The sequence below is a fragment of the Haplochromis burtoni genome, unplaced genomic scaffold (assembly GCF_018398535.1).
Source record: "Haplochromis burtoni strain Fernald_Lab_line unplaced genomic scaffold, NCSU_Asbu1 Contig_367, whole genome shotgun sequence".
Classification (NCBI taxonomy): Eukaryota; Metazoa; Chordata; class Actinopteri; order Cichliformes; family Cichlidae; genus Haplochromis; species Haplochromis burtoni.
The window spans coordinates 399,759-427,385 of NW_024582728.1; the positions used below are offsets into that span (position 1 = coordinate 399,759).

Sequence of the window (27,627 nt, forward strand, 5' to 3'; positions counted from 1 at the left end):
CCGTTTCCAAACCACCAATCACAGCAGGTCTCAGTATCATCTTGCAAACCTTCCATTTCATGCCTGACACTCATCTCCACCCACTTCAACCTACCTGCCCTTTCTTCTTCACTTCTCTTGGTTTGGATGCTTAAGCCCAGGTACGTAAGACTGATCTACGTTCACTGCCTCAACTCTGCATTTCTACCCCCCCCCCACACACACACACACACACACAGACACACACACACACTAGCTTTCATTCCTTTCCCTCCAGGCTCTTGGACACTGCTGCCTAAGCTCATCTGTCATCACTATTGCAACCAGAAAGAAGCTCAGAGCTGATCCCTGATGTATTCTTCACATTGACCTGCACCACGCACCTCACTGTCCTTGTACATCCCCTGTATCATCCTCAAATACTTCTCTACACCTCCCGACTTTCTCAGTTCCTCTCTTGGCAGCCTATCATATGCCTTCTCTAGACAAGGACACAGTGTAACTCATTTTGTTCTTCTCTGCATTTCCTCTCTCAACACCCTCAAAGAGAATACTGCATCTGTAGTATTCCTACAGCCCCTGACAAGGACCAGCTAAAGATGCCATCTGTAGTAGTCCTCGGCATGAAGTCATTCTGCTCCCGACCAATCATCTCACCTCTCTTCTTATCCCAACTTTCAGGTTTGTGTTATGGGCATCGTCCATGTCAAAGACAGTTTCTGTTTTCACAGATGGACTTTTTGCTTCTACAAAAAGTTGAATCTGAAAGTTAAACTCAGAAAAAAGACAGAGCCAACTTTAAGCTTAAGACTGGTTTATTTTTAATTATCAGAAATCCACAGTCTTCTATGTAAAAATAAAGGGGACTGAGAAGGTATCAAAGTTCCATAAAACGTTGAACAGACACTGCAGCATTAAGATTTGTAAAGAGCACTTAACCAGCAAATCTTTCAACTGTCGAATCTCCTGATTTGACATCTGAACATGACTGCACCCCGAGCGGTTTAAGATCAACACTGGCTGCCATCATAATGACACTGAAAAAATATCCAGAAACCTTTTTTCATGGTTTATGTCAGAAAATGTTCTTAACAACAATGCTGTCACATTTCTCCTTTAGTCTGCCAAGTATCTATAACTGATCCATAAACTACATTTACTTTGATAAAATGTTTATAAAACAAACTACACAGAAATCACAATGTAAACAGTAGTGATCACAACCCTTGTGCTGAAATATTACAATAGTCTGACAGAAACAGCATTATAACCTGACATAATCCGTCTTCTTTCCCTAAATGTGCAGACGAAGAACAGTTGTGGACTCACGAGTTTGAAATGTTTTATGTATATGTTGTTTTTAAACTTGAACAACATGCTGTCATTACGAGTGTGTTATCTATTATGCCAGCACATTTCAGTTTCCATATAAGATGCTGCTAAAGTTTTAGAAATAAAATGACCAACGTGAAATTAAAACTTGAACACATTCTGTGTTTGTCTACAAATCTTCTCTTTACAAATAAAAAGCTAAAGTAAAATCAGTTGGTAGTAACGAGCCCTCGTGAGTATCATTGGTTTGATTCGATCTCTTCTGTGCTTCACTTCTTCTAAGTGATCTTTGTTTGAGGGCATGTGTAAATGGTCTTCTCCAACAAGTATTAACCTTTAATTGCACATTTGGAAATCGGCCATTGAATGTGCAGCAAGAGCAGCAACAGCAGTTTTAATTAAGCACTTTGCTTTTTCAATTTCTTTTTAAAGAAAATACCACTATGTGCATCTGTCCAGTACCCGACAGACGGATGAACTGTCAACAACTGTCATGAAATGTTTTCCTGTAGTGTTTATCGTAATAGAAAAGTCTGAGGCCCTGTCTTTGTACAGGGATGTCAGTGAGAGGGAGTGAGCAGTTACAGCAACAACTCATGGGAGCCAAAGTGGAATGGTTGGACTGTAAACTGGATCCTCTGTTGCAGCTTACACTTCATTGTCATAACCCAGGATGGGAGCGAGCCATCTCTCCACCTCCTCCACATTCATCTCTTTCCTGCTGGCATAGTCCTCCACCTACAGATGAGATGTGCACAGAGGCCACAAGTTTAGCTCTTGTTTGGGAAGAGACCCGCAGCATATCAACTAAGTTTGGCCGGTGTATGAGCAGAAAGATTCAGGCAGAAATGGAGCGCATAGAGAGACCAGGACATGGACAAAACAGAAAGCAGCACAGGAACTGGACATCTCTCTTTTTCAGGTTTAAGACCTTAAGAAATCATGACCTGCAGATATTAGATTAAAAACAGTCTGTTAAATGAAACTATAGTTGACACATTCTCGTAGTAAACATGTTCAACACTGATGTACAGTGAGGCACATTATCAATGGATACCTGCTCCTTGGTGATCTTTCCAACAGCAAAGTATGAAGCCTGAGGGTTGGAGAAGTAAAGTCCCGACACAGAGGCGGCAGGTGTCATGGCCAGGGACTCTGTCAGACCAATGCCTACAATCACACACAAATGCACAAGTAAACACAAAAAGAAAACAAACACCCACACAACCTTACGCACACATGGGAAAAATATAGTAAATAAAATGTCCATGAGACAGACAGCAGATCAGTGTGTTGCATAAAAAACTACACCTGCCGGTGTTTCGTTAATAGCGTGGTTAGCCTCTCAACTGACATTTACGGGGTGGTTTTTAAGCCGTTGTGAATACAGAAAGATATTTATGCATATCTGATTATTTTCATAGGCTATGAACATTTGCACACAGGCAGAAAACTGGAAGATTTCATTTGAAATTTGTACTGAATAAAATGAATATCTGAGGTTCATCCAGACTGTTCCACACTCCTCAAAGGTTCCGGTTCATGCTGACATCACAGCATCACGCAGCTGCTGCAGAATTTCACTTCACAAACTAGTAATTCAGATTATTTACTGCAATACTTTGTCGTCAAAAATACTTATGGAAGTTAAAGATGTCTGTCTAAGCTAATCCAACCCACTCATCTGGGGCCTGTTCTTCGTACGTCGCTTACTACATCCAAGATCAAATCATCGCGCTAACCGTGAGCTCGCTAATCCGGTTCCCCGAACACACCTGCTGTTGACGATTACTACAGCTGGATGAAGTAATGCGCGATCACTGGGTGTCGTAAAAGGGGCTACGCATCGATAGTAGAAACATTGATCGGCAACCCGCTGATTGGTCGGCGAAAATGTCGAAGGGGCGTGCTCGGTATTTTCCGGCAGCAGAGCAAGAACTCATGAGTGAGGGATTTCAGGAGTTTCAGAGTTTAATTAAAACGCAAGAGAACACTGCAAAGGCTGCAAAAGCAAGGAGAGAGGGCTGGCAGAAAGTTGCTGACAAATCAAACTCGTAGGTAATTTAATAATAATAATAATAATGGATTGGGTTTATATAGCGCTCTCCAAGGCACCCAAAGCGCTTTACGATACCACTATTCATTCACTCCCACATTCACACACTGGTGGAGGCAGCTACGGTTGTAGCCAGGCTGCCATATCGCGCCATCGGCCCCTCTGGCCAACACCAGTAGGCGGTAGGGTAGATCTATCATATGACACTATATTGTCCAATATCATATGGCATTATATTATATCATAATATGTTATATTATATCCCCTTTCACATTAGAGCCACAACAGGACCCACAAGAACATGGGAACAAGTAAAAGTGGAATACAGGAGTATTCTACAGAATGGTAATATTTATCTCTTAGATTGCTTTTCGTCTCTTGGCAAGGTAATACTGGCCTGTAATACTCTGTTAGTTTGTTCATAACAGCAACCAAGAAAAGGGCAGAGGAAAAAAAGACAGGTGGTGGTCCTGCACCCCCTCGTCAACAAGTTGGTTAAGTAAATAATACCCTCACGGGAATATCGATATCTCTCAATGAGCACACTGTCGCGCTGAGCTAAAGGATCCTGTCTGTCCCGCAATATACGCTGAATTCTGAGACTCTCCTTATCAATCTTGCACTCGCAGGTGCTGCTTCGGACAGGACATGGCTGCGACAGGCTTCCCAAATCCACCTTCGCTTTTATAGCCGTGGTCTCTCATCTTGATTACACGAAGTAATTTCAATTACTACTCTGAAATATGAATTACATCTGTAATAATCACATACATGTAATAGATGTTAATAGTACATTTCCCTTTTTTAGGAAATGACCTGTATGTATCTGTGTGAAATCAATAAATGGATCAGGTGCTGCATTGTCTTTAGTTACATTGATGTTATTTATTTATGGTGAAACAGTGGTGGAATATCGCTGTTGCTTTCGTATAAATGAAGCGGACATACCTGCGTGGCCGCGATCTAATCCTGTTTACATAAAGTAAACCTGCTCCCGAGCAGGTTTACGCTTACGGCTCTGTTGCTATGACAGCAAGTCCCGGATGAGCTTCGGGGAACCGAACGATCCAGGATCACGCGAAATCGTCAACAATCTAATCCAGCTAACTTACTTAGCGAGGTACGAAGAACGGGCCCCTGTTCAGCATAACGTTTGTACTTAAGCAACAATGGATCCGTTTCAGGGAGTCAGATATGATGTGGTTTTGGTGTTCTCACCAGTCTTCTCCTGGATATTAGCCAGGCTCCACATCATAGTCTTCTCTGTGTGGTCGGGCTGGCTGGGGTAGCCAGCTGCCGGTCTGATTCCTTTGTACCGAACTCTGTGGAGATCCAAGGTATGCAGAGCCTCATCTGTGCTGTAGCCCCACAGCTCCTTACGCACACGAGCATGGAGCTCTTCAGCAAATGCCTTCATGGTGGACAGATGGACAAAGAAGAAACAAGTGAATGGAAACAATGCCTCTAAATGAGTGTTTATAACCTGGACACACTGTTCCCATATTGTATCCAGCTGCCTCTGGATACTGGAGACATCAAAGGACTATATGCCCGCAAGCACAGATTAAAAAGTAGGGTGTCAGCTTATACAGAAGTTCCCGTCCCTAAACGAAACTGTAGACTCTCATACTCCATTGTTCATCAGACTTTAGCAATCCCAGCTCAGATCAGAGCAGTATAATGTAGATGAGCGCTAGTAGTCAATGCAATGGCTGAGAGCTGAAACCAAGCACCTCTAACATGAAACGCCTGCACCCCATGCAGCTAATGGCTATGACTTCAAATTGCAAGCCATGAATTTGAAACAAAAAGAAGAAAGGATTTTTAAATGGTAACCAGCTGTTACTTGCAAGTAACCCTAGAGTTACCGTGCCAACATTGGCGCTTGTACTGTGGTATAATTACCAAGGAGGAAGGAAGTTTTTAATGTTTTACAGGAAACAGTACCTCAGCTAGTCGATCGGCCAGAGCTTTGACCATGATGCTATTATAGTCGTCTCCCTGAGCTTGAAACTGCTGACTCAGTTCTTCAGCTCCAAACACACCCACAGCAAACAATCCAATGTAGTCTGCCACACCGCTGTCTACAGGGGCCACAAAGTCAGACACACACAGGTACGGCTCGGAGGAGGAGCCATCCTTCTCCACCTGCAGCACAAACACACAACACTGTTGAAAGAGCGCTGACAGAAAGGAGACGTTATGTGTTTAAAAATGAACATATTACAATACTTAGATTATACAGGACAAGATGTTAAAGGTGTCTGTCGCAGCAGGATAAATCACAATCCCTCACCTGCTGCCGTAAGCCGTGGAACGTGGCGATGGGTTCTGTGTCCCCGTCCACTGCAGCGTCATCTTTGTACACCCTGATGTCGTCGCCGTTACTCTGGGCGCGCCAGAATCCCACCAGGCCCCGCCCCTTCAGTCTGCAGTCATCAATCATCTGGTGTATCAGCTGCTGGGCATCATCAAAGAGTTTGCGAGCTTCTGAACCTGCAGTACCCAAAGATCACGAGTTCAGTGGCTTTCCCTGAATTCTTCCACTGTTTGCTCTTCTTGAAGCTTCATACTTTTATTCTAGTTTTCAAGACATGAGACCGTTTGTGATGAGGCTTCTGTGACAGGTTTTCACTGGATTTCTCAAGGACATCCTTTTCTGATACTGCTCATTTGCTGTCGATGTTTTTCTTTCCACTTGTCCAGTTTCCTTACATTTTTGAGGAAGCGCCGCACGCGCCCAGACATCCCAAGTTTTTAGTTAATAGCTCTTTGGAAATGGCCCTGTTGCTGTAAGAACACTATTTCCTGCCTGTCAAGCTGTGTTATCTTTGCCGTGTGTTTTTGCAAGAGGCTGCTGGTAGCACAGCTGCCAAGTTACAAATCAGGTACAAGAACTGGGCCCAAAACGAGTGGAAAGGGGCAGCCGCTGTACAAAGAAAACCCCTGAAAGACCTTCAGAAAGCCTTAAGAACACTGGGAAGCAAAATGTAATCAAATAACAGGGCGGTTCAAGACTTATTTATGGCTTAGTTTGTATGGTCTGATTCATTAATCAGTAAAATTTGACTTTTTTCCTCTCCTGCACTCCACTTGTATCCATTTATAATTGAATTTTAACCATTTCCTACAGTACAGGTGCAGTATATATTTATATATTTATATATTTCTAAATAACCCTGACTGAGCTTGTACCAACGGTCTTGTCATTGAAGATCTTCGGGTATCCCCTGTTGGGGTATTTTCCTCTCAGCTGCCACACATCAAAGAACGGCTTCCAGTCGATGAAGTCCAGCAGGCTGTTCAGATCGTACAAGTCAAACACACGAGTGCCCAGGAACTGAGGACAAACTGAAACACAGAGAAGTCTGCTCACAGTTCTGTATGTGCTTGTTTCAGCACCTGAAACCAAGGACAACGAGGGCTGCAACCATTCATAGAGCAATTCAAATAATTAGATCATTTAAAAACAATTCTCAACACAAAGTCTTTGCTTCGAGGCTCTGTAGTGCGCAGAAGTTTTAAACAGTGTAAATGTGACCGTTTCACCCATATCTGCTACTAAAAACAATCTGCAATACAAACATATTTAGGAGCAGTGCATGAATAAAAGGTCAGAGTCTGCTCACACGCCACGAAGAGCAAAGAGGCGGAGCCGTTACCGAGGTGTCCTAAACAGCAGCGCTGTTCCTGTGATTATCATTAAAGACTAGCAGGCGTCCTTCATCGAAGCACCTGATCAACAAACTCTGTAGCTGCTCCATCCACTGCTCTTTATTTTACACAATCTGCAGTGACCTGCAGTGCAGTCCAGAAGAAACTCTGAAACACCCGCATTTTTCCCTTTTGTACATTTATTATTGCTCACTAATAAGACAAAAGTATTTCTCAACGATTACTCGATTAATCGATGGAATTATTTACAGATTATTCGACAGCTGCAGCCCTAAATGCAACATTTCAAACTTCATCAAATGCAAACATTTTAGCACCTAATTAAAATCTGACACATTAATAATAATTGTTGTTGTTGCACCTAATTAAAATGACACATTAGGTAACAACTACTACTGGTCATTGCTTGACTTGCCTGGCTGGGGCAGCGAGTGCCAGTCTACCTTTAATGCCTTCTCTCTCGCCTGGGACAGAGACAGGTAACAGCGATCCTGAACACACAGGGAGACAGTTGATTATGTCACAAGTATAACTCGGTGTCATCTACATATTTATTCACATGTGCCACAAACAGTCAAGTATGTGATTTCATTAACAGCAGCTCTGCTGTACAATGGTAAAGGGTGGAGAAACCACCGTTTGGTCACAGGAAATGTTCCATGTTTGGTTTCTTTTTCTCTACTGGCTGCTTTTACCTTCAGGGAATCATAGTGCTCTTGTCTGATCTCCTCATACTCCTCTTTCAGCTCCTCGAAGTACTCTTCCTTTGCTGTTTCATCCAGCAGCTGTGAACACTGAGACAGCCCGGGGAAAACGTGAAGTCAACACCACATTTTGTACTCCTTAAACAATGTGTAACCACACAAAGCCTGTGTGCTGGAAAAACAGATTTACATCCTGTACGGTTTAAAACTGAACCACACAGGGTTTTTAAACAATTTGGAAGATTTTGCTTGATTGGTGCAAAAAGTTGAACTTCTCCCCTCAAAGCAGTATTAGCTATAACATGGACCATTTTATTTAGATTCATTTGAGGCTAGTACTGTCATTTCAAGTCAAATGTGTATAGAAACGTTCACAATTTTAATGTTGTTTTTTTGCCATCCATCGTTCTTGATCATGGAAAAGTTGGAGTCAAGGCAGGCAGATGTTCTTACCACCACCACACTCCTGGAAGCATCCAGAACATGGATAACAGGGCAGCTGTAGCGAGGGGCAATCTTCACTGCTGTGTGTACCCTACCCAACACAAAGTACAGGTTATTATTCGACTGCTGCACTTCTGTTTACAGAAGGATTGTCTATACAAACATATAAGGAGGCCCTGATGCTCTTACAGCCACTCGAGGCTGCCTCACTTTTGGAGTCAGCCTCGAGTGGCTAGAAGATGAACTGCATCAGTGAGTCGATCCCAGTGGATACAACAAAAAAAGCTGTTTTCTGTCTGGATCGAAAAACAAAAGAAAAAAACTGTCTCGGCCTCTGTGGACAGTTTCCAATGTTGTGACAACTGAAGTTACATTTGAACTAAATTATCTATATACTTGAGAATGGAGCTGGGCTACTTTAGGAAATTATAGTATATTACTCACTGCAAAGCCTACAGTGATTCTGTGCAGCGTGCTTCACGTGTTCCACATTTTGTCGTTTCTTCCAAAGTAGATTCATTTTTTACGTCCCTTTGGCTGAGTGTGAGGGTCATTGTCCTGTTGGAGCCTTCACCCCAGTCCCAGGTCCAGAGCTCTCTGGAGCAGGTTATCATGAAGGATATCTTCCTCTTGACCCTGACTAGTTCCTGCTGCCAAAAAACATCCCCACAGCATAATGCTACCACCACCATGCTTCGCTGTAGGGATGCTACTGGCCAGGTGAAGAGCAGTGCCTGGTTTCCTCCAGACACGAAGCCAAAGAGCTCAACCGTTCTTTCATCAGTTCCGAGAACTTTCTCATGGTTTCTTTGATGTGCTGTACCTTTAACTTCTCCACAAAGTAATGCTGGATTTTTCCAGAGTGACCCGATTGCTCAGATTGGTCAGGTCAGCTCTAAGAAGAGCTCCGATGGCTCCAAACGTCTCCCATTTACAGATGACGGCGTCCACTGAGCTCACTGAACTCTTCAATGCTGCAGAAATGCTTCTGTATCTTGACCCAACTCTGTCTTGGAGGTCTATAGACAATTCCTTACAATTCCTTGGACTTCATGGCTTGGTTTGTGGGCATACGCTGGCAACTATAATTCTCATTATGGGATATTGTCCACAGAATTGTTCAAAATTCATTTAATCAAATTTTCTTTCTTTTTCCCTCCTAAATGAAAGTCTGTATATTGTTCACATGATCAAAATAAATTGAACACAAACGTAAAAAAAAAATCAGGCTGTAACAGGACAAAATGTGGAACAACTGAAGCCCTGTGAATACTTTCTGTCAGGCCTGCAATGCTTTTGCAAATTCTTCCTTCCGTTTTCATTGGGGACTCTAAATTCGCTCCGAGACAAAATATGTGGGCGACTGTTAGTGCATCTCCTACACGCAACCTTTGACTTGAACTTTTCAGTACATTGTATCTAGTTCAGAATTGGAGCTTTGTGATTGTAGGTATGCAATACTTTGATGTGGTGGCTCCTCCAATCAGCAGTGGTGTGGTCATTCCCAGTCTCTCCATCTCTTTGGCCACATAGATCATCTCATCCAGAGAAGGGGTGATAAGACCAGACAGACCAATGACATCTGAGGTACCAAAGCAAGTACACAAATGCTGTTACAAATTAATAAGTCTTAATCCTGCAACAATACTTTGAGCTTTTGCTTAAAAGGGTCTTATTGAAAAATGCAGGCTAAAATGACAACACACACAAGTGTTCAGCTTTAGGATGCAATCAGCTCAGGAAATTCTTTAAATGTATATATTATTTTCTTCATCTATGCATAGAAAGAAAATGAAAACCTGTGAAAACCTGCTAGAGAGAAAAGTCTAAATAACAACAAAAGACTCCATGCACAGCTGTGCTCACACACTAATGATTAACAGGATCAACCAGTTATTTTCTAACCTTTCACTACCCAAGGCTGCTATTGTTTACAGTCATATCATGATTAGAAGTTGTCCTGCTTTTTAATAAGTTGGTACACAAAAGCAACAAAGTATCCCATCATCATGCAAGATTACAGACTCGTCACTGCTCTATCATTAGGACAATAATCTGACAGGAGCATTATATATTAATGCTTATAGAACAATTAAACTGCTTCGGGACTCTCAGACTCTGTATTTCTTACTGATACTTACCATGGAAACACTCAACTGGCTTCCAAATTTAGGGAACAACAGTTATATATCACACAAGTCAGAATAAATCCTGTAAACTTCTCCTTGACACATCATGGTATACCCACGAGCAGCTCCACCTCACAGGCTGAGTAACTTTCATTCTGCCTAAAAGGCAAAAACTAGGCTAAAGATATCCAGCTACTGCTTAAATGCCAGCAACGTCCAGTAATGAATGAAGGCCGCTTGGACGAACATTTCAACATTATTAAATAAACCTCTGTGAAATGAAACTTTCCATAACGTTTCTGTCAGTCTGATCTTTACGGTTACCTGCTTTCTGTGTAACGGCCTCTCTGAGGATCTGATCACATGGAACCATTACACCCAGGTCGATCACTCTGCACGAGAACAGCAGAAGCAGCAGGAGAATCAGTTTGGTCTGTTTCAGCTGCATACAGGAAGCATGTGAATATAATGCATATGCAGTACTGACGATGGATGAAGGATAAGAAACTATGAAAGAACCCAGGACAGCTTAGTGGAGATGTTTATCGTGATGTCTGTAGTTATGGATTAACCAGTTGGCCCGGGCTAGCAGTCATCAATTAGAATTTAAGACAAAGATGGTCATTAGTACCAGTGGAAACCCATCACCATGGTACTCCAGCATACACAGTCCATGTCTTATTTTGTCTTTATGGGAACTATTTTATTTTCCTAATATTCTCTGAGAATGTAAAAATTATTACACAACTGCAGAAATTCTTATTTAAGAGTACAAAAATAAATGAAATGAAAATAAATATTCAGTTGTTCAGTTAGCGATTCACAGTGAAGGATTGTTCATGTCGCTCAGCATGTAAGTGCAGCAGCACACACGCACTGAACTACAGCTGTTAAAGAGCAGTGAAATTTGGATGCTTTCTACTTCTCTCCCACAATGCAACACTAGTCCCTGTGGAGGATCAAAAGGCAATGTGAGGTGAGTTACATCACTTGACCTATTGAGTGCACTGCTGACAGTACCACTGAGCTTAACATGTAGCTTCAGAGGACTGCAGTCTGTAAACAGAGGGATCACCCAGTTAGTGGAATATTAATGTTAATCCCCCCCAAGGCTGAAAAATGACACTTTATTATAGTCTTGATGCATAATTTCAAATCCAATCGACTGGTTAAAGCAAGTACAAGTTCAGTCAGCTGCAGCCACTTAAGTGCTGCAAGTACACAGATTACAATGTAAATGAAGACGCTCAGCAGCAAACTACCGTTACCTGAAGTTGTTGCAACCCAGCACTACGCCTACAATGTTTTTGCCAATATCGTGGACATCCCCCTTCACTGTAGCCAGAACTATGGTGCCTTGGTAGGGATCCTGCAGACAAAGAGAAAACAATGAGGGGAGGCCCACGGCAAACCTGACCACTCTGAGTGACATGGAGTCGGCGTGGACTACACTTCTTATTCCCTCCAGCTTTTGAAAACATTTGTAGAAACATTACATTTTGAGGAGTTATTATCATTTATCAGTTATTCCAGTATTTGCTTGCTTTATCTTATTATTGTGGAACTCATATTCATGTAAGCTGTGAAAGTGCTGTACAGATTCTGCACACACAAAGCTTTTGGAAAAGAAAACAGTCAAAAATAAGAAGTGCTCTGAAGTCTCCTCTAAATGCACTGACCGTCTCATCACAGGATCCAGATGCAGCCATGAGCTCCTGCCTCTCCTTCTCCATGAAAGGAATCAAATAACTAACCGCCTTTTTCATAACACGAGCCGACTTGATGACCTGCAGACACATGACTGCTGACTCAGACATCTTTGCACATATAGGAAGAAACAGTCAAACGATTAATGTGTTTTGGTGAAGGATAAAAACCTCCTGCGGAAAGGTTCATGCAAAGGTTCACTGAGATAAACTGAAGTCTTTCGAAGACACAAGTAAACTGCATTTACTACAACGAAGTTCCCAATCCTGTTAAGTGTGGAAGCCGCACACAAGGTCAATAGAATCAGTGTAAAAAGCCCAAAAGGATAACAACACTTTTCTTAAACTGCTTATGTAATAATTATTTAATAATAACTATTTGATTGAAGTGAAGACCTTCTGGTTTCATTTTTAGTTTAAATTTTAATCTCTGGTTTAATAAGTTACTGCAACTGTCTGGGAGTGCGTCTCCATCCACAAATCCCCAGTGCCTCAGTGCAGCTGGCCCCTACAACACCAACAGCACAACAAAAACTCCAGTAAAGGAAGTGGGCTCTGTGCTTATGTACTCCAGGACTGCTGCTGTAACAGGAGGATTATCGACTCACCGGAGTTAGAGGCGATGGCCCTTCAGTGCAGCCATCGCTTACATCTCCCACGATGCTAACAGGACACTGGACCATGCACAATAATATCAAGCAGGCCTACTAAGCAAAATGACTGTACTCTAATCCACCCACCCAACGTTATTGTCAAATATGCCGATGACACCACTGTGGGTGGGCTAATCTCTGATGGAGATGAGAGTGTACAGGATAGAGGCAGTGAATTTGTCCCGCTGATGCTCAGAAAGCAACCTGAAAAAACAACCTGAAACTGAGCGTCCTTCAAATAAACGAACTCGTCATGGACTTCAGGAGACACAGACAGCTCCACTGCCGTCTCATCATAAATGGAGAACGGGTGGAATCTGTCTCCACCTTCAGGTTTCTGGGCACCTACATCTCCGTCGACCTCACCTAGACCCACAACACCACTGCTGCCTTTCCTCCGTGTCCTGAGGAAGAATAACTTGGATCAGAAGTTCTTGCAGCCCTCAGTGGAGAGCGTGCTCTCCTACTGCCCAGCTGTCTGGCAAGCAAGGGCCACAACTGGGAACAGGAAGTAAGTAACACCGTCCAAAAAAATCATTGGCTGCCCTCTGCAGTCCTTGTAAGCCACCCCCGGATCCTTCTGTCTGAGGAAAACCAGGGTCATTACAGGTGACCCCTAGAAGCCCACCCACCCGCTGCCCTCTGGATGGCACCTCAGGTCAGTCAGGACTCACAAACAGCTTCTTCCTCTGGGACATTTGGACTGTTAACAAACACTAAAAGAAAATATTCATATTTCATCCCTGCACAGTTCGTGTGGAGCACCCACAATTTCACTGTACATGCACAATGACAATAAAGGCCTATTCTATTCTATTCTATTCTCATTCAAAGGAAAAGGGGATTTGGTGATGAACTGAGTTTCTTTATTAGCCATAATTACTTCTTTAGACAGTTTTATCGGATTTACTGAAATAAACTTGGGGATCAGTCAGGATATTTGACTAAAACTAAAACTGGTCATTTTATTTGAGACAAAGCAAAGCTAAAGTTGTTCCCACACTGTGCCACAGAAACAGTGTTCACCATGAAATTTGACCATAATCAGCTGCCAGACCACATGCACTCAAAGTCATCATCGTACCTGTGGCAGGAACATCTTTCCAGCTCCAAACAAGTCTCCCACCGCCTTCATGCCGTTCATCAGGGGTCCCTCAATGATACGAAGGGGTCGAGTGTAGCGGTGAACCTGAGCCCGACACTCTTCAACATCCTCCACCACATACTTCTCTATTCCCTAACAGCATCAATACAAGACGGACCATTAATAACATCTGGTGTTAGGAACATTTTCAAAACAAAATCAATATATATAAATTTCATGTAGCTCAGGTGGCAGAGCAGGTCAGCCACTAATCAGAAGGTCGGTGGTTCGATCCCAGGCTGCCTCCTGGCTGCATGCCAAATGTCCTTGGGCAAGATACTAACCCCATGTTTGCCTACTGGTGGTGGTCAGAGGGCCTGGTGGCGCCAGTGTCTGGCAGCCTCGCTTCTGTCAGTGCGCCCCAGGGCAGCTGTGGCTACAATGTAGCTGCCATCACCAGTGTGTGAATGTGTGTGTGAATGACTGAATGTAGTGTGAAGCGCTTTGGGGTCCTTAGGGACTAGAAAAGCGCTATACAAATGCAGGCCATTTACCATTTCATATGTGGAATTTTGGATTCTGAGGCAATGTTTGAACATGAATACTTCCCAAACTATTAAAGATAAAATCCAGACATTTTCACTCTCCCTCCTTAGAGTAAAGTAAATTAGGATGTGATCATTAGAACAGATACGTCTAAAACCATCTGCCACGGCTTTTCAAGTTCCAAAACAAAAAATACTCCAAAAAAGGCCGTGGGCGGCAAAGGGTGGTTTGTTTCAGAAAGCACTTCCGACTTGATTCTTTGAAAAATAAATGCTGTTTACTTCATGGCAAAATAAAACCCAAAAATCAACCCAATCATTTCTTACAACTTAGATGTAAATGAAACTTAATCCAACTCCACAAGTTCATAAAGTGTCAGTGTCCCACCCGACCACCAAAACCCCCCCAAAACATTTCCAGCACACCCCACAGCGTGCCCTTAATCTCTAAATTAATGGCAGGTTCCAAAAGTTACCAAACTTATCACGACGTCTTCAGTCTCAGCCGACTGCTGCTTTCCCCAACCCCAAGGGTACATTTGGATAATGACTGAAACCAGCACTACTGGTGAACAAATGGGTGTGAGGTCAGTTCTTTGGATCATAATTATGCAACTTGTCACGACTATTGAAAAACAATTAACCGTTCACCTCAAGAGGATCCGACAGAGACTGACGATGCTTCTACATACTCTTCACAAGGTGTTTGAATTAGGGCTGGGTATCGCCACGGATTTCTACAATCGATTCGACTTGAATCAGGGAAATTTTGCCTCAGACAGTCAGAAAAATTATACATCTCATCATTTAACAGTACATATCCATATTTTTCTATCTATAAAAAGAAAGCTGACACTGTGAGACTTCATCAGAGGTGTGAGCATCACAGCAGAGGCCTTTGTGTCAAAGTGACTGAGGATAAAACAGAAAAACATGAAGCAGATTTTCCTGGCCTGGTTTTTTTATAACTGCTTTAAAATATTCTGCAGTAGCTAAAAAAACCATGAATCAGCATATGAACATAACCTGATGCTGCTGAAGTGAAGCAGAGCAAAGTTACAGAGGTTTGATTACAGACACAGCTGAGAGTCTCTGGCATCATTTTAAAGTCTAAATTTCTTCAGTATTGAACAGCAGAAATGAGGCTTTCTTGGTCTTTTTCAGGGACGACAACAGTTGTTCTGGAGCAGTGGAGGTTGATCAAGCCTTGAAAGCCGCTGCTACTAATTCCAGGCTAATAATAGGTCCCACAACTCAAGCACTTTGTTTTCCAATCTGTGACTTTTTGTATACAATGTTTTGTTATTTATTACCATTTATATTTTATTCCTGCACAGCTGGTGTGGAGCTCTATAATTTTGTTGTACATGTACAATTACAATAAAAGGGCTGTTCTCTTTCATCCTAGGCACACAGCTCTACCTACTCTGACAATTCTCTCACAACTAAAACCGTATTTTATTGTATAACAGAAACATCCGATTACCTTACCTTTATCAGAGCGTACTCCAGCCGCTCCTCTACACTTCCTTCCCTCCACTCGTCTGTCCGAATGATCTGCTTCCCTCCTTTGGTGTTGTTCTGTTAACAAACATCTGTCAAGCAAAGCAACAACAGCTTGGTGCTGCGTGACATGCGTGTGTGTACCTGTGCATAGGCCAGCAGCTTCTCCGTAGCATCGCCATCTCTGTTCCAGATGAGGTTCTCACACAGTATCAGCAGTTCCTTGTCGATGTCGTCATAAACGGGCAGGTTCCCTGCATTCACTATTCCCATATCCATACCGTTCTGTCGCGGCACAGCGGATAGCAACATAAAGCTAACGCAGACAAACTTCTTATTTCTAATAAGAAATGTGTAGCTCGTTACATTTGGAGGCAAATTTCATTGAACTAAAGATCATTTGTTGTTACAGAGTTCCAACAAGTACACTGCAAGTCTTTGTGAGAGCCTTCTGAATCTTCACATGCAGTTTCACTCTTTTTCTTTCTGTTTACGCTCACTACATCGAATAATAACAAAACACAAAAATGAAGGCCCGCACTACAACCGCTCATCTTCATGTTTACCTTGATAGCACGGTACAGAAACACCCCGTGCATAGCTTCTCTGATCACCTCCATTCCTCGGAAAGAGAAGGACAGGTTGGACAGACCTCCGCTCACCCTGGCTCTTGGCAATGTTTCCTAAACATCAACACCGATGCAAAAACCCATCACGGTTACACCAACCAGAATCAAAGGTTTGTGTTGTGATTAATGTGGATCTACAGAACTGATGGACTATTGAATAAAACTTCAAACAGCTGATTAGACTAGTTTAAGCACAGTTTCTAGCCTGTAAATATCACTTAATGAGAATTAATGCTGTTGTCCTTATACTTGAATGACCTTAAGGCATTTTTTAGCCCTGAAATCTACTAGTTATATGATGCACCCTAGGTTAGTTAGAAACACCAAACTACAGGAAGATAAAGGATGAGGTTTGTAAGTAATGTGGCTGCTAAAGCACAGATGGAAACTTTGAGGGATGAGATGAAGTTGTGTTGAGTCTCTACCTTAATATGTTTAGTGGCCGCGATGAAGCTGATTGCATACTCGTTGTGTTCCTCCATGCCTGTACCAATGGTCAGGATGTTGGGGTCAAAGATGATGTTGTTTGGGTCGAATCCCACTTTGTTGACCAACAGCTTGTAGGCACGAGTGCAAATCTCCACTTTGCGCTCCGTATCTGTGGCCTGCAGAGGACAGCACGCTTATCAGCAAGTTCATGTGTGTCTGTCTGTGTGTCCACATGAGCGAAGGCATGTGCAAACCTGCCCCTCCTCATCAAAAGCCATGACCACCACAGCAGCTCCGTAACGCTTCACAGTGGCAGCTCGGAGCAGAAACTCCTGCTCGCCCTCCTTCAGACTGATGCTGTTCACGATGCACTTCCCCTGGCAGCATTTCAGCCCAGCCTCAATCACTGAGAAGTTAGAGGAGTCGATACAGAGAGGAACCTGAGGAAGGGAAGAAGAGCTGAAGGGAAACAAAAACAGCCTGCAGTGTGTACATCATCATGTCCACTGATGCACTGATCAGGTATCGCTGACAACAGACAATCACGTGTTTACTACACTATTCAGTCGCAGCTTTGCTGCTCGCTGCCTCCATGCTCTGCTGCTAACAGCAAAGTGTCAGCGATACAGTCAACAGTATTTCATACCTGCACTACAGAACAGCTTTACTCTTATGTTTGGAAACTGCTGAACACAAAGACATCTCATTATCACTCAGCTTATCTCACAGATTAGGAAAAGCATGAAGTGTAATACAGGACTGAAGCATATTGTTGTTTCAGCTAACAGAAAGACACTGATTGAAAGCAGCTTGGTGAAAACCTTGAGCTCATTCGTCAATGAGCGAAAGCTGAAGCTTGCTGATATTTAACAGGTAACAGTTTCACCATCTATGCAGGGGCAGGGGAGTGTTTGATAACCTCATCACACTCTGAGGCTCTGCTTACACTACGCCGGTCAGACTGTACTTCTATTTCTGTAATATATGCTGTATGAATATGAATGTTTTGCCTTTGAATGTCCTACCCGAGCAATATCTGGCTCAGAAGCAATGAAGCTACAGAATCGAGCCATGGCTTTTGGTCCGTCTAGCATCCCTTCATCCATGTTTACATCCAGGACCTGAGCTCCCATCTCCACCTGGGCCTTAGCGATGCTCAGAGCCTCCTTCACATTACACAGAAAAGCCAGTTGAGAATTAAAAACCTAACAATCACAATCAAACTTCTGAAAGTGAACAGCATTAATGTTAAAAACAACACGAATAACTTCAGGTAATATTATTAAATTAAATTTAAATTAAACTACCTCATAGTTTCCAGCCATGATCAGCTTAGCAAATTTGCGTGACCCAGCCACATTGCATCGCTCGCCGATGTTTACAAAGTTGGTGTGTGGGCCAACAGTGAACGGTTCTAAACCTGCAAACAAAAGAATATGTTGTGTCCTGCATGAAGTTAAATCAACAAGCAGCCCTTTAGCACAGCAAGCTTACAACAACTGCTTCTGTTCTGTCAAAGGTTCGGCATGTTTATACTCAATGTTAGGATTTCTTTTAAAGTTTGAAACTTTGTCTCCTGCTAAAGAAACCAGGAGATGGAAATGAAAGCAGAACAGCTTTGATCAGAACTCCTGAATTTATAAACCGACTGACAATCTCAGTTTGGAATTTTAACTCCCAGAGTGCAACGAGTTTCAAAGTCTGATGTGCAAACACCGTTTCTACCCTGTAGGTCGTTCTGCAGCTTTACACATGGTAACGAGAGGTTTTACTACCAGAGAGCAGCAAGTAGTCTTGATAAATATCAGCAGCAGGAACTCTCGGCACACAGTGTCTGACTGCTTCAGCTATGGCTCTGTATGGGAGGAGGGAAACAGAAAACTGGAGTGTTATATTTGAGGCAGACGTTTTATTATGAAAATGTTATACTGACCTTATGTGTGATGGAGTAGTTCCACAGCAGCCTCCCACAATATTCACAAGTCCATCCATGGCAAACTCCTGCAGACAGGACACAGTCTTATGACTGATTTATGCTTCAGCAGGAAACTTACGTCTTAACCGGAAACCCATTTTAACCCAACACATTAACCTTCATTCATTCGTAGATCGCTGACCCAATGTGTAGCTACAGGTTATGTGGAAGGTTACAGCACAGGGTTAAAACGGGTGTCTGGGTGTTACGGCTGTGGCCATAACAACACTGTGTGGGCTGTTTTGTTCTGTGTCTCTTTACTGTGCTTAAGACTCTTTGCAGGTCCCTCCCCTAATGAAGAGTAGTGAGCAGCTGATTGGACCGTGGAACACGTGACCGCGTTCAAAAAGCCGCTCTGACAGCTCCCGCCAGAGAGAGAGAGAGAGTGGAGCGAGGAGCTTGACAGCCGACGCGGGCCTGACCCTGGTTTCCAGCCTACACTTTTGCTGTGCGTTTGTGTGAGCGTGCTCAGTGAGAGCCGCTCCTGGTGCATTAACTTAGTGCTTAGGCGCCCTTAGGCTGAAGCGGAAGGGGTGAGCCGCCTTTTCCTTTGGAACAGTTTTCTCCTGTTTGCCGGGTTAGGGAGCGAGGGTTAGTGTTGTCATTTGTTTGCTCTGTTTCGTTCTTAGGGTTTAGCTAGTTTTCTGGTGGGACTTAGTTGGTTTGGTTTATTATTTTGGCCTGGGTTCACCCTGGAGCTGTGCTTCATTACCTTCAATAAAATCACCTCCTTTTACTCACAACTGGTTTTGGATGTTTGGCTTGGGAACCAGGGCGGGGATTTGTCTCTCTCTCCTCTACACGCCTAGGCTAGGGGCGTAACACTGGTTACGACAGATTTTCCACAGAAGTCCAAACAAAGTCAGCACAACTCCTCAGCAACCCCAGACGGGTTTTTGTCTTTTAATACTGTTTTCAGTCACACTGGACGGCAGCTGGCAGGCCTCCAGCTTAAGCTGACAGTAGCACCTGCATGGAAGCTGAGAAATGTAGTGCTGTCAATGAGGCCAGCTACAGGTGATCAACCTGGGATATCAGGATATCAGATTCAGGAGGAAATCTGGAGTTTCTCTTGTGAGAGTGTCCTAGGTTGACGTAGGGAAGGTTAACCAAGCATCTTTTTCCGATGGTGGGAGAAGTCAGAGCTCCAAGAGGAAACCAGTGCGAGCACAGACAGATGATATTTAACAAACTCCACACAGACGGACCCCATCTGGGTTGGACCTCGGGACCCTCCAGCTCTGCGTCATCATTCTGCTCAGACGGTGTAAAGCTAATTGCTCTGACTCAGTCTAAGGGGACAAGTGGACCCTTCACTGCAGGGTCTAGGTTTTCTGTCCCTTCCTGTACTGCTTTACACCTAAATGTCACTCAGGAAAAAACAAAGAAAAAAAATCTTAATCAAACCTTTAAATTGGAGGCTGTTACTTGTGGAGTTTCATCGTACCCTCCAAATGTGTTGGGAAGGCCTAACAGAGAAAGATAACATGTAGATATGATGACATCACATCTTCCTGGAGGCTCTGAAAGATGTTGCAACAGGAACTGCCTGGACTACATACACGATGAACCTGCTATACAAAGCTGTGGTGTGTCATCAGAATCATCATGGCTTCAGCATGTTGTGTGGTTTGTGTGTCCTCTGCTGTTTACACAGTGTCTTACCTGCATTGGGATAACAGATAATGAAAGCTGTGGTGCTTTTGCCTATGGCCTCAATGAATGGTCTCATCTCTTTTGCCCCCAAAGCACAGTTCAGACCAATACTGCACAAAGAAAGGAGGAAGGGTCTTACTGGGAAGCCATTTGTATCACATCACTGGTTTGTTCTACATTTAGAAGAGCAGCTGTTTGGTTTGATGTACAGTAACTCACCAGAGCGGATCAGCATGCGATACGCTCACTACAAAGGCTTCTCCAGTCTGACCAGACAGAGTCCGTCCACTGCGGTCCACAATGGTCCCTGAGATCTGTATGAGCGCGGTAAGACGGCAACGACAGCGTTTTAATAGCAACTTATTAAGGCTGAACTGATTTCTTTAGAATCACTTTCAATACTTTTCAGCCAGTTCTAAAAACATCTTTGTTAAGCTTTAAATTAAAGGATTTTACAAAAATACAAAACAGAGAAAGTTCTTTATGCTGCATTTATTAGGTCTTGCTATAATCCTTCTTATATTTAAGTGTTTAAGAAAAGTCGTTGGAACGATCAGCCTTTCTTTTGACACATGTGCAGTAAATGCTGCCTGTGGTGACACGTGGGCAGGTGCTGGAAAGGTTAAAGTCTGTCAGCAAACAGGATGAAGTGTCCTACGATCTCCCGGCTGCACTGACACACAGTGTACCAACCACCACGGACACCAGCAGATCACATGACACCCCAAATCATCAGCCTGTGGAAACGTCACACCGGGGACATTGTAGGACATAATAACAATACTTTTTGGTTAAATGTGTCTACAGTGTATTAAACTTTGGCTTATTTTTAAATAACTGATGCAAAACACCGGACTTCCTCAGTATTCTTATTTAGAAGACGCACCATTAATTAGTAGTGAACTGCAATACATTTAGAGAAACACTCATTTTTAGGAAACTATGAGCAAAGTTTCTAGGATGTGAGATTGAAACTAGAATACTCTGAAAATGAAGCCTTATGATGTGTGTTTGTCCACTCCTCGATCCATTCTAAGTGAGGTAAACAGTGTTTAAAAGTCGTGCAGCGTGGAGAAGAATAAAGAACCAGACTTACAAAGACTGGCTTTCGTTCGTAGCTCTTTTCAAATAACAGGTCGATCGCAAACAAGGCAGCCTGCAGATACAATGATCAAGTAGAAAGAGTGTAAAAAAGACTTGCATACAGTTCAAAAGTGCACTCTACTGGTGGAATAAGTTGAAATTCTAGTACTAGTACTTCATCTGTAATGAAGTATTCATCAGTGGGTTACTCAGTGTTAATCCTTTAACCTTAACATTACCACTATGTAAACAGGATGAGGGGTACCTTTGCATTGGCAGTGTCAAAGATGGTTTCCACTAGAAGGATGTCCACTCCCCCGTCTAATAACCCTCGTACCTGCTCTGAATAGGCTTCTACTAGCTCGTCGAACGCTGCAGAAAACACACACACTTTATTCATTGCAGTTACATACTGTATGGTGCTTTTTTGCACAATGACATCATTCAATCTGAGTGTACAGCCCAGAGTTACTTCACAAATCACACATATAATGAAGCATAAAACACCGGTGCTGGAATTCCTGACATTCCTCTTCCCGATCCTGCTAATATGTCTGTGATCATTAATTGTAATGTAATCCAAGAGTCACGATATTATGCAAACAGTTGCAGCATTAACTGCAGTTCATCAGCCAATCACGCATCTCTTCACACATGCAGCGACAAACCATCTCACCTGTTTACATCGACAGTGTTTAAAAGCTAAAGCACAACGTTGGCTGAATAACCAGTGAGCAGTCTTACTGATGTTCCTGAAATCTGGTCTCTCCACACATGGTGAAACAGACAAGGTCTTATTGGTGGGACCCACTGCCCCAGCCACGTAGCGTTTATCACCTGATAACAAACACAAAGGTGCTGATGAACTCTCTGACACTGCAGCATTGCACAAACACTGGTGACAGTAATGTGTGGCTGTACTGCTGACCGCATTGTTTAGCGACGTCGTCCGCTGCCCTCCTCGCCAGCTGTGCTGATGCTTTGTTGAGACGATAAGCCTACACAACACACACAGGTTTACACCTTAGAGCAACCCGTCATTACTTATTACTGAAATGATTATGTCTCATGTTTCAGTGGAAAAGGTCAGTGTAGTAATATACTTAAGATTAATTAAAATGTCTTTGTTACAGCACATACAATTGAGCTGAACAGTAAATAAATCAATATAATAAAAAAAATACTGAAGACAAATATTTTACTGAGGTGAAACCTGACATTCACAAAAACGACTTCCTTCCATAAAAGGATAAATGACTCATAAATTCTAACATGGTTCCATGCAAGCCAAGCTGTGGTCAAGTAGGGACATCGTACCATGTGTTCAAGTCCGTAGTCTGCCTGGGCGATGGACGTGCTGCTGAAAGTGTTGGTCTCTATGATATCAGCACCAGCCAGCAGGTACTCCTTTAAGCAGCCAAGATGAGGAGAGCAAAGCTTGCACATAAATACAATTACACACCTGCACGGTGCAGGCAAAGTGCAAAGATTCCCATTTCGTTGACTGGATTAACCAACCTTGTGTATTTTGTAAATGATGTCCGGCTGTGTGATGCTGAGAATGTCATTGTTGCCTTTCAGCGGCAGTGTATGTGTTTTGAACTCCTCCCCCCTGAAATCTTCTTCTTCAAGCTTTTGCTGTTGGATCATAGTTCCCATTCCACCATCCAAGACCATGATCCTTTGCTGCAGCACTGCTCTCAGCTCTGACTCCAGTGGGCAGCTGCATCCTGAGCAGAAAGTGGGATGCAGTTATAGAATGACAAACTACATATTACACATAACAGGAGAAAGAAGGAGAAAAAAGTGATCCTGCAGGTGATAAATGTGAGACGGGTGGATTTTTATTCAGCATAACTTAAATATTCTTTGGATATTTTGGGGTTTTTTTTACATATGCAGTACCACTACATGGTATATACACAAACACAGCAAGTGTACTTTTTATTTAAAGACTGGGTGACAGATTAGGGTGGGGTCTGGGGCTTCTGTGCTTTATTTCCAGCTGTCTGATGATTTTGTTTTACATCAGTTTGTGATTGAAACGCTTTTCTTTGTATAAAATAAAAAGGAAAAAAGAAAAACAGGCACGAGGCATTCTGCAATTATTCAGGACTTTTCCCCTTTAATGTAAACACGCACTGACATGATTTGCATTTGGTTTTTACACATAATAAAGTACATTATGGGGACATGTGAGCCACGTGCTTCACATCTGATTGTACAGCAGCAGACGTACACGCTCTACCGCACACATGTGTGATACGAATGGAAACTTGCTGAACACGTGTTTCGTGCAGTGGGTCCCTGTACAGTAGCTGCAGCACCAAGTTTAGCAAACAGATACCTGTTACCGCGGCCAACACTCCGCATATTTACCCGCTTCTGAGGAGAACGGCTGAAAGACGTTAGTGGGAGCCATGTTGTAAACAGCCTCACAGTCCGTCTGAGGAACACAATGAGCTTTTTCGAACTTATCCAGTCGACTCGCTCCTGTTTTGTCGAAGCTTCTTCGGTGATTCGAGGGTCGCCGCAGCACTTCCGGTCTCTTTATTTCAAAATAAAGGTTTCAAAAGGGAAAAGTAGCGTTTGGACACTGCTCAGAGCCAAGAGTTACAAAACTTTCCCTGTTACAATGTTCTAGGCTGACTCATTCCACGGACAGATATGAGATCAGTCCACCCTATCTGGCGACTTGCCCACCCAATAAAAACTAATGCAACGTGAAACTGACTTTTGTTCAGCCAATGCAAAAAGCAGCAGTAACCCGTCTACTTCTAATTGGGTGCGCCGCCCACAGCCCGCCTCGAAGTCCCGGGCTGCAAAATACAAAGTGTTCAAAGGAAGAAATAGGCATAGTTAGGTGAAACACGGCCACGCGTGTCGGCACAATGAACGGGTCTCGGGGCTCTAGCCCCGCCCACTATTACTACTGACGTGGCTCACAGCAGGGGTCTCGAACTCCTCCTCGAGGGCCGGTGCCCTGAAACTTTTCCACCTGACCCTGTTGCAACACACCTGAATACAGTTAGTAAGTCATTAGCAAGACTAGAACTTGACTGCATGCTGAGGTTGCGCTTCAGCCATTTGATTCATGTTACAGCAGCTCATGAGTGAATGAACATGGTGCAATAAAAGTACTATTAGAAGTACAGCGATCGAGAGTTGGCAGTTCATCTTGTAATCGGAAGTTTGCCGAGCCTGTTCGAGCCCCGGCTCCGACAGTCTCGGTCGTTGTGTCCTTGGGCAAGACGCTTCACCCGTTACCTGGTGGTGGTCAGAGGGCCCGGTGGCGCCAGTGTCCGGCAGCCTCGCCTCTGTCAGTGCGCCCCAGGGTGGCTGTGGCTACAATGTAGCTGCCATCACCAGTGTGTGAATGTGTGTGTGACTGGGTGGATGACTGGATGTAGTGTAAAGTGCTTCGGGGTCCATAGGGACTAAGTAAAAGCGCTATACAAATACAGGCCATTTTACATTTTTCCAAACACTTACATTTACTTAATTTTACTTGAGTAGGTAGGGTTAGGGGTTGCCACGTCAGCATGCAGTCAAGTTCTATACTCTTGCTAATGACTTACTAATTGTATTCAGGTGTGTTGCAACAGGCTCACATGGAAAAGTTTCAGGCCCTCGACGACTGGAGTTTGAGAATTCTGAGTTACACTAATTCATAGAATTTGTTAATGAGTGACTGAGGAGCACTCTGATATACTTTTAGTGCACCTAAATAAAATGTCTCCCCTATTTATCTCCTGCTGGCCCCTGCAATCTAAGACAGATAGTCTTTACACTTTTACAGACGTGTACATTTCTCACAGAGTGCTACAGGTGTCTGCTTGCATGCACAGCGTGTGTGAGTGAGAGCGCATTTTTTCTTTGTGAACTTTGTGTCCAGTTCATATGGTCTCCTGCTGGCCCTGTTGCTATATTCATGTATGTTTAACTGTGAACTCAGAGCTAGGTCACAGTTCTGCAGCTTGTCAAACAACATCCTCTACAGTAAAGTATATATTTGTGAATAAGTGCAGATTATATGTTTCAGTTGTTTTGGTACAGGTGTGTCTCTGGAGTGTTCACATGTTTAATGGATCATTGCTTCTGTGTCTTGGTCAGAAAAGTTTTTATTCTGTTAAATCATAAAAGATAGATGGATGGACATTACTGTCACTTACAGTGTTAGTCTCGCCTAAGTAACCTACATATTACTTAGAACTGCAAAGAATGGATAATTCAGAGAAATTGCAAGTTTAGACCCTGTTGGGGGTGCTAAAGCCCCCCTTAAATTTAATCACGGCAGCCTTAAAAGTAACTATAGTAATAGTACCAATGATATTGTATTGTAGTGTTTAGTGACTGTGAAATGATCAGGACCCACACAGCGTTCAATTATTGGTTCCAGCACTTTTCATTCTCCACTCCTTCAGCACTTAGTATTCAACCGGGAAGCCAGCTTTTCCAGCTCCTTCCCAACTCCAAGCACTAAAAGGTGGGAAAGCGTTCATTAGTTGCAATCCCTCTCACCTGTCCCTTCCAACCTCCCGGCTCCGCCCCGTGAGCTGACCGTACTACCGCTTTACTGCAGCAGAGCCAGAGACCACACCCCTGTCACAGTGAGACAGGAGAGGATGAAAACTGTCCAGTGTTGTTGATGATCATTTGAAAATGTCAACCCCCAAAGTAACTCAGCTGAACAGAGGTTTGAGTTGTAGCTTCAGGTGGACATGACTATTTTAGGCACATCCTTAATTACAAAAGATTTATATTGAACTTGAACATTCCCAAGATCTGAACATGGCAAAACTAATCCTCAATTTTATCTGGAGAAAACACACAAATGTCGCATTAAGAAAAATGTTTCAATGAATAAGGCTAATAAAGGCAGAACCCCTGTCTTAGATTTTTAGACTTTTCAAAAATTAAATATATTCCAGGTATTCTTTAAACAATGTGATTGTGTTTGGAATGCTGAGCTTCTGAATCTCTTTAACTCCGTAGGATTCCATTTTTTAAGATGCAACTTCAGTATGTCTAAAATGATTTCCTTTTACAAACTGATGTTATTGTGTACAAAAACAAGCCAAATGAACAGGATGTTTGAGTTAGAAATTAAAACTGCTGTCATTTTAAACCAAGTTTGCTTTGTTGACAAAAATGCCACTTTTTTAGACAACTGTTTTTGGGACCTGTGTGTGTGTGTGTGTGTGTGTGTGTGTGTGTGTGTGTGTGTGTGTGTGTGTGTGTGTGTGTGTGTGTGTGTGAAAATGTGCTTTTGTAACAACAGAGGGCAGTGAGGATGGGGGGAGTTGGAGGCTGCATGCCCCGCTGGAAGGCTTTAATTCGTTTCTGTTGTTCTTGTCAAATCAGAAAAAAGAAAATCAGGATCAAATTCAGACTTGCACACGCTCCACCTCAGCGTGACAGGAGCGAGCATCCCAGAGAAGTCTTCACACATCAGCCGGTGGGGGTAAAATGGCACTCTCTCTGACTCTGACAGTGTGGCCCATCATATTCTGCTAGATAGGCTGAGACACGGGGTGGGTATATCAGGGTCTGCTTGGGAATTGTTCAAATCTTATTTGCGAGAACGATCCTTTTCTGTGGCTACCTCTAAGTACAGTCCCTCTTCTACTTTTCTTGCCTATGGTGTGCCACAAGGTTCAGTTTTGGGGCCTTTATTGTTTTTGTTGTATTTACTCCCAGTTAGATATCTCCTTTAAGCCCTAAGATGTTTCCATAATTAGAGATTTTGCATAGGTGCACAGATTCCATTACAGGTTGGATGGCTGATAATTTTCTTCAGCTAAATGAGGAGAAGACTGAAGTCCTTGTTTGTGCTTAGGGCTGCTCGATTATGGCATAAATGATAATCACGATTATTTTCACTGAAATTGAGATCTCGATTATTTGACGATATTTATTTAACAATAACAATTTGTTAAATAATGACTTTAAAGATTGTCAAAAAATAATATAAAATAGTGCAAATACTGATAACAGTGCAAATGTTTGCAATATAAGAAATAAATGAAAAATGTAAACATCTGT

The 27,627-nt window shown here is 42.9% G+C and overlaps 1 protein-coding gene across 3 annotated transcripts; it reads right to left on the reverse strand.

Annotated features, from left to right (window-relative positions):
- Positions 1 to 776: 776 nt before the first annotated feature.
- Positions 777 to 24,444, reverse strand: mtr (5-methyltetrahydrofolate-homocysteine methyltransferase). Of its 3 annotated transcripts, XM_005943343.3 has the most exons (33): positions 23,962 to 24,443; positions 23,101 to 23,312; positions 22,900 to 22,989; positions 22,511 to 22,580; positions 22,327 to 22,419; positions 21,848 to 21,954; positions 21,596 to 21,655; positions 20,719 to 20,813; positions 20,509 to 20,609; positions 20,251 to 20,312; positions 18,802 to 18,869; positions 18,644 to 18,723; positions 18,176 to 18,288; positions 17,894 to 18,034; positions 17,123 to 17,308; positions 16,865 to 17,044; positions 16,377 to 16,493; positions 15,955 to 16,095; positions 15,799 to 15,888; positions 13,763 to 13,915; positions 11,999 to 12,106; positions 11,588 to 11,688; positions 10,644 to 10,711; positions 9,652 to 9,772; positions 8,200 to 8,281; positions 7,738 to 7,836; positions 7,458 to 7,533; positions 6,563 to 6,718; positions 5,664 to 5,863; positions 5,315 to 5,515; positions 4,586 to 4,778; positions 2,369 to 2,481; positions 777 to 2,049 (listed from the first exon to the last, which is right to left on the reverse strand). In XM_005943343.3, exons 1-33 carry the CDS (start codon positions 24,002 to 24,004, stop codon positions 1,960 to 1,962), a joined length of 3,810 nt encoding a protein of 1,269 aa, XP_005943405.1. In that variant the 5' UTR covers positions 24,005 to 24,443; the 3' UTR covers positions 777 to 1,959. The 3 variants fall into 3 exon arrangements, with proteins under 3 accessions (XP_005943405.1, XP_042084868.1, XP_042084867.1); XM_042228933.1 differs by lacking the exons at positions 777 to 2,049; positions 2,369 to 2,481 and adding an exon at positions 2,509 to 2,995 and having other exon boundaries at positions 4,505 to 4,778; positions 23,962 to 24,444; XM_042228934.1 differs by lacking the exons at positions 18,644 to 18,723; positions 20,251 to 20,312; positions 20,509 to 20,609; ... (6 more) ...; positions 23,101 to 23,312; positions 23,962 to 24,443.
- Between the last annotated feature and the right edge of the window lie 3,183 nt (positions 24,445 to 27,627).